Source organism: Calidris pugnax, unplaced genomic scaffold, assembly GCF_001431845.1.
Source record: "Calidris pugnax isolate Ruff unplaced genomic scaffold, ASM143184v1 scaffold134, whole genome shotgun sequence".
NCBI lineage: Eukaryota > Metazoa > Chordata > Aves > Charadriiformes > Scolopacidae > Calidris > Calidris pugnax.
Window position 1 is genome coordinate 978,206 of NW_015090873.1, and position 9,607 is coordinate 987,812.

At 43.2% G+C, this 9,607-nt stretch overlaps 1 protein-coding gene across 1 annotated transcript; it reads right to left on the reverse strand.

Moving 5' to 3' along the window:
* Positions 1-181: 181 nt before the first annotated feature.
* MTFMT (mitochondrial methionyl-tRNA formyltransferase) lies at positions 182-7,537 on the reverse strand. Its single transcript, XM_014946148.1, has 9 exons — positions 7,389-7,537; positions 6,096-6,308; positions 5,443-5,565; positions 4,494-4,596; positions 3,851-3,926; positions 3,112-3,203; positions 1,692-1,773; positions 960-1,042; positions 182-648 (listed from the first exon to the last, which is right to left on the reverse strand). The coding sequence occupies exons 1-9, from the start codon at positions 7,535-7,537 to the stop codon at positions 448-450; spliced, it is 1,122 nt and encodes a 373-aa protein (XP_014801634.1). The 3' UTR covers positions 182-447.
* Positions 7,538-9,607: the final 2,070 nt, after the last annotated feature.

A 9,607-nucleotide genomic window follows, 5' to 3' on the forward strand; every position in this document is an offset into this window, starting at 1 on the left:
GATACAAAGGTAGTTTAAGGGATCACAAGAAAATCAAGCCAGATGATCCAAGAGTCTCAGTGAACACTAAGCTCTGAATTACAGAGAAGCACAGGATTTTAATATTTCCAGCTTAAAGTAACTGTGCACAACTTATGCCTGAAGAAAATTATACCAGAAGTCCTCAAAAAGAAACTGAAAACATTGTATAAAAATAAATTTATTACTCAACAGTGGAAACAGGGATTTATTCACTATCTTCAGCGTTCACAGAGATTCTCTCCCTTGATCGGGGAAAGAGAAATAAGCATCATCAGGAACCCACGACGAAAATATGCAGATGACAGTAAGATCAAATAATCTGGGAGGAAAGCCCTCAACTAAATTGAATGTTATAGGAGGGCACTGAAATATTGTGCATTGCTATTAACTTACAGACTTCTTCTTCCACGTTTTAAAATAATACACCTATTGTTTTATATCCTGTGCCAATATCTCCCTCTCTTTCAGAGTCTTTTTTGCCGTGCTAAGTTTGAGTGTTTGAAATCTGCATTCCTCATGAACTGTTCTTGAGCTCTGCTGGAACCAAGAGTGCATATATCCATTGTAGAAGTCAACTGCTGTAAGCTTCTTTTTTAATACGACTGTTTTGATTCCAACCCAGCCTTCCTAAAAATAAAAACAAGAAAATGGCAGTAAGCTGCTTCCATCTTTTAAAATTATCTCACTAGGCTGGCTTATAGAATACATTTTATTTAACGTCATCGTGTTTACACTACAAGTCAAAAATCTCACTTGCAAGTGAAAAGCCTGTTAGTGGAAATCAAAAATTGCTCAAAGTATCAAATAAAAAGACTGATGGTAATCTAAACCAGTTCAGTGACTAACAATGGACAATTAACACAAAAGTTATGTAGCACACAAATACTAAAAAGCTCCTATTTTGGGCAGCAAATATAAAACATATGGGAAAAACCTACCTTGCAACGAGCTATCAGTGTTTGGGACACTTTATGGTACAGTAGGGAACCAGGAACAGCTCCATGGTCATTTACTATCTGATCTAAAGGCAAAGAAAGATTTTCATGCATTTTTATGCCAACAAGTAAAAAAACCATTTGAAACACTCATGCGTCTTTGAAGCACGATAACCATCTTGAGCCACTATTCTGCTCAAATATATTTTATTGTATTCCATGTTTTATTATACCCAAATGAGAAGGGGAGAATCAGAACATTCTCTAGCACTGCTCTCTCTCTGATCCATAAAATCCATAACCAGTGGTTAAGCCCAGCGTGCTCTGGCACAGCACTCACCCCACGAGGTGCTCAGACTCACAGACCACCACAGAAAAAGGTTTCAGTGAGAGTACAAAGGGACAGCTTTCCTCCTGAGAGATCCCCAAACAACAGCATTAGAAGATGATCTCCCAACAACAGGATTAAAATCCTCCAATCTCAGGATTCACAGGACCACACTTTACTGCTCACTCAACATCATCACAAAGCAGGAATGTCCTTAAAACCCATTTAATGCCCAACTTAAGGCACAGAAATCTAGTGTACTCTGAGCACATATCAGATTGACTTAGTTCTACCAAGTTTCAGAAAGCAGTACTTAAAGCTATTGTTTAGTGCAATTATGTATGATCCCCAAGTCAGTGTTTGAAAAGACAGGAAAATTTAACTTAAATTAATTTAAAAGTAAATACCAGCAAAACCAGGGATAGTATCCACTTCCACAAAATCCAGAAGTTTAACAGTAGTACCCTTCCAGAGAGTCTGTAAAGGAAACTGGAAATAGATGACACATTGAGAATTTTTTCACAATTTCCAGGCAACTGTCTAGGTTTTTTTTTTTTCTTATGCCAGATACCTGTGATAACAACATTAGGGGAAAGTTTAGGTACATGTACAGAGAAGAGACCTTCTGTACTGTATCAGGTTTCCCTTGTTCTTCCTCATCTCATTGACAAGCAAACCATTAGCAGTAATGAGCTAAGGAACTAGCTACAACTGCTCCTTCCTGTAGCTGTTTGCACTGTTTACTGTCATGCAAAGAGGTCATTACAGAGTTCTGAGACCTTCTCAAATGCACCAGTGGAAATCTCAGAGTTAAGGAAATGATACAAAACTACTAAGCTGATTTCACACCTGGGATGGAGTTCATGAAAATTCTCCTCCACACTAATTCCACTAATGCTAAACTATGTCAGGATTTTAAAATGCTTCCTGGATTTTAGAGGCTAGAAAACTAAACTTGAGTTTCAGTCATCAGTCGAAATGTCTACACCAAACTCAGGCAATGCTAGAGGACAGAAAAGGGTTAAAACAAAAATCCACTGCCTTACCATACTTCCTATTGCTCGATGCAGTTGAATTATTTGTGCCGCCGTTTGCTCTTCCCATTTTATACAACTCTTAGCTATAGATATTTTAGGAGCTAGGGGGACAAAAATAAACAAGACAAGTTCATATTTTGTTTTGCATCTTTTTGCAAGCAAATAGCTGCATTACTTTATCCTATTTTAAACCCGATTTTATCCTAACCAATGGCAGTTTTACCACCTAGCCATAGGTTCCTTAGACAACAACTGGAGAAAAGATTTTGTAAAAACCTCAGTTTGGATTATTTATTCTCAGTTGTCCTCTTATTTACCCACTGTAAACTGATAACGTATGGTTACATGCACAGTTGTAAGACTTTTGTCTGTGTTACAACCATTAAGAATAACAAACTCAGATTTTGTGACATCACTAGTGATTTTGATATTGTATGAGCAAATGGAAAAAAAAATTAATGTAGTAAGGAGAATAGTACTGAACATTTTTCCTTCTGTATGATTTTTTTTTTTTTAAGGCAGAAAAGACCACATTGAGAAAGACATCAAAGTATATATAATCTAGCACAGTAAGAAGAAACTTAGTTTTCCAGCTGATAAAAGAAAAAAGGAACAAGTTGCATGAAATATGATGTGTACCTACCAAATGTTACTCCTTCTTTTGGTTGCTCTTTTTTATTTTTTGCTAGAAAACTAAACTTGAGTTTCAGTCATCAGTCGAAATGTCTACACCAAACTCAGGCAATGCTAGAGGACAGAAAAGGGTTAAAACAAAAATCCACTGCCTTACCATACTTCCTATTGCTCGATGCAGTTGAATTATTTGTGCCGCCGTTTGCTCTTCCCATTTTATACAACTCTTAGCTATAGATATTTTAGGAGCTAGGGGGACAAAAATAAACGAGACAAGTTCATATTTTGTTTTGCATCTTTTTGCAAGCAAACAGCTGCACTACTTTATCCTATTTTAAACCTGATTTTATCCTAACCAATGGCAGTTGGCTAGAACCATCTAGCCATAGGTTCCTTAGACAACAACTGGAGAAAAGATTTTGTAAAAGCCTCAGTTTGGATTATTTATTCTCAGTTGTCCTCTTATTTACCCATTGCAAACTGATAACATATAGTTATAAGCACAGTTGAGAAAAGATTTTGTAAAAACCTCAGTTTGGATTATTTATTCTCAGTTGTCCTCTTATTTACCCACTGTAAACTGATAACGTATGGTTACATGCACAGTTGTAAGACTTTTGTCTGTGTTACAACCATTAAGAATAACAAACTCAGATTTTGTGACATCACTAGTGATTTTGATATTGTATGAGCAAATGGAAAAAAAAATTAATGTAGTAAGGAGAATAGTACTGAACATTTTTCCTTCTGTATGATTTTTTTTTTTTTAAGGCAGAAAAGACCACATTGAGAAAGACATCAAAGTAGATATAATCTAGCACAGTAAGAAGAAACTTAGTTTTCCAGCTGATAAAAGAAAAAAGGAACAAGTTGTATGAAATACGATGTGTACCTACCAAATGTTACTCCTTCTTTTGGTTGCTCTTTTTTATTTTTTAAACTTTCGGGCAAGTTTTTCAAAACTGATATCAGCTGTAAAGTTAAATTTTATACAGAATATTAGCAAAGCTAAGTAGAGTACATTTATAACAGCAAATCCAAGACATACAAATACAGTAGTTAATTTTTCATCAGTGTAACTTTGTGAGCTTTTAGAAAATTGGGTCAGTATATTCAAAAGACTTGTATCATACACACAAACACACTGAAGGCATCCTGTCCACTAAATCACAATTTTAAAAAGAAGTATTCGTTTATGGATGATCTGCTCCCTCATATTAATCCTAGAACATTACAAAAGCTGATGGTTAATATGAAAAAGCAGATATTCACTTAAATGAAAGAAGAAACTGTGCTGTTTTCATAGAAAGTGTTTGAGTTCTTCACTGAATAGAAAAAGAACAGCAACACACTGCCAGCTCATCACATACCACCCAGTTTCCCCTCTCAGCAAGGGAAAGGGCTCCCAAACACTAAGCTTCAGATCACTCTCCTCTTAACAGTTCCAGACAACTCAGAACAAGATTAAAAAGAACTCTGTTTCCTCATACAAAAAGCCAAGGTACTGATCAGAAGCGACACGATCTTGCACGACTTTACCATGTTTGCACCCATCTTTGCTAACGCCACTTCCAGCTCCTTTGCAGTACAGCAGGGAGGAACAACAAACTCTTCTTGCTTAATGATTGGACCTACATCAAACCTGTAACACAGAAAACACACAAGCTCGCTGGAGGAGAAGCTTTAACTCAATTAGCAGTTCAAAAATCTACATTCAATACATTACCTTTTTTATCCTCTAAAACTTCATTTTTCACACATTATCAAATAATGTTAGGTTCACAAGACAACACAGGGCAAAGAATATCAGATTTATCTTGGCAAGCAAGATTCACCTCAGCAAGCAGAGATTGATACAAATGCACAATTTACAGTTCAGCAGCCTGAGATCTCAGAAGAAACAGCCTGAAGTATTCAGAAGAAATTTGTTTTGCACTTTCCTGAGATCAATTATCAGACATGCATCTAAGAAAGAAAAGGTAACTACGATCACATGTTCTCACAAACATTTTAAGCCAGAGTTTGTGCTGAAATTAAAACATATAAACTCTCTATCACCCCTAGACAGGCAATCACTTGTCCTCTGTTTCACTTACAGGAGGTTACAGGCAACTCTGAAGTCTGAAAACCAGATCTTTTCTGTCGCGTCATACCAAGCCTATCCATCTAACCGTGCGACTGTTTGCTCTCTGTCTGGTCCCTGCAATAATGCTAAGAATTAGAGAACAGGCCCACAGCCTAGAGTGCAAATTACACCCTCACTAGAACACTGAATTTGTGGCAAGTCTCACATGGTCAGATGAAAGTTTCCAAGTATTTCAAATTTTAATATTAAACACACGCTAAAAAAACAAACAGTGATTACACGGACTGATTTAAATGATGACTTAAGGGATAATGATTTAAATGATGACTTAAGGGGTCATGATTTAAAGTCCTGAGATGCAACAGAAGCAGTGAGTGGTTTTGGGAAGAACATCTGACCTACCTTTTTGGTCTTATTTCCATGATTGTCACCCCAGTCACTTTATCACCATGAAGCACGGTGTGGACTATTGGTGCAGGACCACGCCACCGCGGGAGACAGCTGGGATGGACATTCAGGACCCCACTAAATTGAAAGATTTTGAAGTTAGAATAGCAACAGTACTGGAAATTGAACCCATATGTAAGTGGGTGTGCAATATTTATTACACTGAAACTACTTTAAGAATTAACTCCTCAGACTTTCTGAGGTATTACTGGCTTAAATATACATTTAAAGGAAAATTCATATCGTATAACCTTCAGTTTCTCAGTGAACAAAGAAAGGGAGATGAGAGGAATAAATTTTAAGAAGGTATTACTGGTTTAAATATACATGTAAAGGAAAATTCACACTGTGTAACCTTCAGTTTCTCAATGAACAAAGAAAGGGAGATGAGAGGAATAAAGGTAAACATACTGTGCTGAACATAAGCACAGATCTACATCAATGTGTTAAAGAACAACCATGAACCTCACAACAGAAGAAGGACTCAGGCTAAGCAGATGAACCCAGGAAAGAAGTCAACATCACTTGCTACAAGTAAGTCATAGATGCCGACTCAAAACCAGAGACTACTAACGAAGCAGTGATAGGTGTCCTGTCAACTCACTTACTATGGGAACTGCAGAATAAGGTCCTCACTTAGGAGACGTCCAAACGATGCCACCACACCCACATCAAACTGCCCCACGGGTCCCGTGTGTGGCCACTCGTGAACGGGCAGCTGGAGCTCCCGGGCACAGCTCCTCACAGGCAGGTCCCCAGGCAGGCGGGAGGGCAGGGTCACCACCTCCAGCCTGGACACCAGTGACTCCTCGCTGGGCTCCCTGGGGTGGACAAGACACTGAAGACCTCACACAGGGGAAAGGCAAAGTCTGGTTCACCTCTGCCCCTCGCTATGCTCCTCAGCTCCTATCCCTTGCCTGGTCCCCAGCCTCCCTTCAGTGACCCAGGCCTCCCAACCCTACCACCCTCAACCCCCTCATCACTCCTGGCTTCCTTCTTTCACCCCCTGACTCCTCTCCAAGTCCAGACCACCCTGTGAAACCTCTCCACCGACCCACTCACCACCATACTCCTTGTCCTCACCTCCACCCCTCACTATGCTGCTGTGCTCTTCCACATCACTTGCTCCTCAGCTCCTATCCCTTGCCTGGTCCCCAGCCTCCCTCCAGTGACCCAGGCCTCCCAACCCTACCACCCTCAACCCCCTCATCACTCCTGGCTTCCTTCTTTCAACCCTGACTCCTCTCCAAGTCCTGACTGCCCTGTGAACCCTCTCCACCGACCCACTCACGGCCATAGTCCCTGTCCCACCCCAAAGCTCCCTCCCCCACCGCCGCTTCCCTATCAAGGACAAGAGGAAATGGCCTCAAGTTACTCCAGGGGAGGTTCAGGCTGGATATTAGGAAAAATTTTTTTCACTCAAAGGGTTCTCAGGCATTGGAATGGGCTGCCCAGGGAGGTGGTTGAGGCACCATCCCTGGAGGTGTTCAAAAGACAGGTTGATGTAGTGCTGGGAGGTATGGTTTAGTGATGGTGATGCTTCTTGTTTGCTGTGCGGGTGTCTATTTTTGTCAAAGTTAGGTTGACGGTTGGACAAGATGATCTTTAAGGTCCCTTCCAACCTAGAAGATTCTGTGATTCTGTAACTTCCCTCTGACCAGCCCAAGCTCTCCATCCCCCCCGCCTCGACCCCAGCTCAGCTCCCAACGTCCCCTGAACCCCATCTCCCACACCTCGGTGCCCAACACCCCCTCACCGTCCGTCCGTCCCCCCTCCATGCCCCTGGCGGCCACCCCCCTCAGCCCCTACCCACCCTCCCTCCTTCCCTCTCTCACGGCCTCAGCCCCCCTTCCGCAGTCCCCAGCCCCCTTGTCCCGCGTCCCCCCGCCCGCGGGCGGTACCTGGCCGCCTCCAGGGCTCTGAGGGCGGTGACGGCGAAGCGGTCGGTGCCGAAGAAGAGCACCCGCCATGGCGGCGCCCCGGCCAGCCCCGCCACCCCGCGCGCCGCCTTCACCCCCTCGCGCCAGGCCCGCAGCAGCCGGCCCCTCATGGCGCCGCTTCCGGCGCCGCGCGATGTCGTCAGCAATGCGCGCGGAGCTCCGCCCTGGGGCCGGGCGATGCTGAGGGGGCGGCGCCATTTTGGTGCGGGGCGGGAGGGGAGGGACCGGGAGGAGAAGCCCGCGGTGTTGCTTCAAGCAGCTCGTCACTCCGCGGACGGCGTTTTTCTGCCTCTCCGGGGCCGTAGCACCGCGCTGAGGGAAAGGCGAGCGGTCCCGGCGGATCGCAGCAAGGCCTCAGCCCCGCTCATCGGCAGCGCACCCCGAGTGCGGCCTCCGGCCCCGCGGTCTCTCCACAGCGTCCGTGCTGACCGAGCGAGCGTCTCCCGGACACGTAACCCTGGCCCTCCTGACCGTAAATTGGCCGCTCTGCCAATATCAGCGCGAAGATAACGGGGAACGTCGTCAGGGGTGTTGACCCGGCGGCCGCTGATACTCTGCTGGCCCCAAAGCAGCCTTTGAAAAGCTCCTATCTGTGGCTGCTTCTGTGGAGAGCTGTGTGCTAACAGTCATTATAATTTAAATAATGTTTTTTTCTATAAACTATGGGGTCAGAATAACCACTTAACTATCTTCTATCATAACATACGAATAAAATCATTCTACCAAGAACATTCTTTTTCCCCGTGGGAAGATGGTTTATTTGTGTGGCGTTTTGTTTAATGTAAATGACATAGATTCCCTGCACAGTTAAATCGCAGTGTATCCTACAATCTTTGACACTAGGAACTTCTAAAAGATGGAATGTGCGAATCTGGGAACATTTCCTACATGCCAGTGAAAACTGGTAAATTACTTGGATGACAGAATTTCTGTGGGATGGGTCCACCAGGGGAGGATCACTGAGGAAAATTAAATTTTGTGTTGTGCTAAGCGGCTCTTTCCATATTCATTCCCTTTTTCGCATCTGTTCTGCCCATCGTTAGGGCTTTCTTCTCTCAGAAGTGGGAGGTGCCGCCAGCTCCAGTGGTAGAAACAAAGGAAAATTGATGAAAAAGTGCTGTTAGAGGTTAAAAGAATTTAGAAGTGAGTCAGGCCATCCTAACTGAGGTGCCTGTGTTCCTGCACCCTGAGAAAAGGAGAATAAACTACTACATAGAGAGGTAATTTCCTGGCTGAGAATCAGTACGTAAAAATCAATTGCCCTGGAAAATTTAAGCCTTTTTTACCTGGGGAGCTCCGTGAAAATCCTCAGTTTAGTCACAATTGGGACACTGTTCAATTGCAGCCGCCTCTTCTCAGGGTGCACAGCTGAAAGAATATAGTACATATATTCTAATGATATAATAAGTAAAAAGACAAAAAGATAAATGAGAGGGGGATGAAGATGAAAAAATGGCTTCTGCTCGAGCAGAGATTAAAGCAACCAGCGTAGTTTGTCTTGGAAAGCAGATGGGGGAAGAGGGGCAGGCGAGCGGCCCCGGCTTATCAGCGATAGTATGGAGATGGTAATCAGGGACCAATTAGTCATTGCACAATAACTCAGTGATTACAGGCAGTTACGGGTATCAGGGCACCAAAAGAGAGGAAGCAGGGCCCCGCACAGCGTGTAATTTGACCACTTATTATCTCAAGCGCTGAAAAAAATTTGCTTAATATCTCAGATGCTGAAAAACACTCGTGTTTTGCGGAAGCAGCCGGAGCAGTTGCTGGAGGGAGATGTCCCGTGTCGTGCAGGGGAGCACCAGCTCACTCTGAGGTCTTGGGTGAAGCCCTGGATTTATCACCAGTGCTTCAGAAAGGCCAGGGATCGACTGTGTTTGGATGACCCAAAAACTGGGAATTTCAACCCAGCATCTGGCTGCTGCTTAGTGTTAATTTCCAGGTATCGGATCCCGGCATGGGAAGTGTTAAACATATCGATGCACATCTGCACTGTGTGGGGAGGGATTCTCAGTTCTGCCTGTGGTTAAGGCTCCTGGAAACACTGAAACTCCGTGCTGAGTGATTGCCACGAAGTAATTAATGATTCATTTGCAGTAACTTCATGAATTGGACTTAAATTCACTCCAGTATATATTTGCTCCCGAGTAATTCATCCTCAGCTCTGATGTGACTGTACA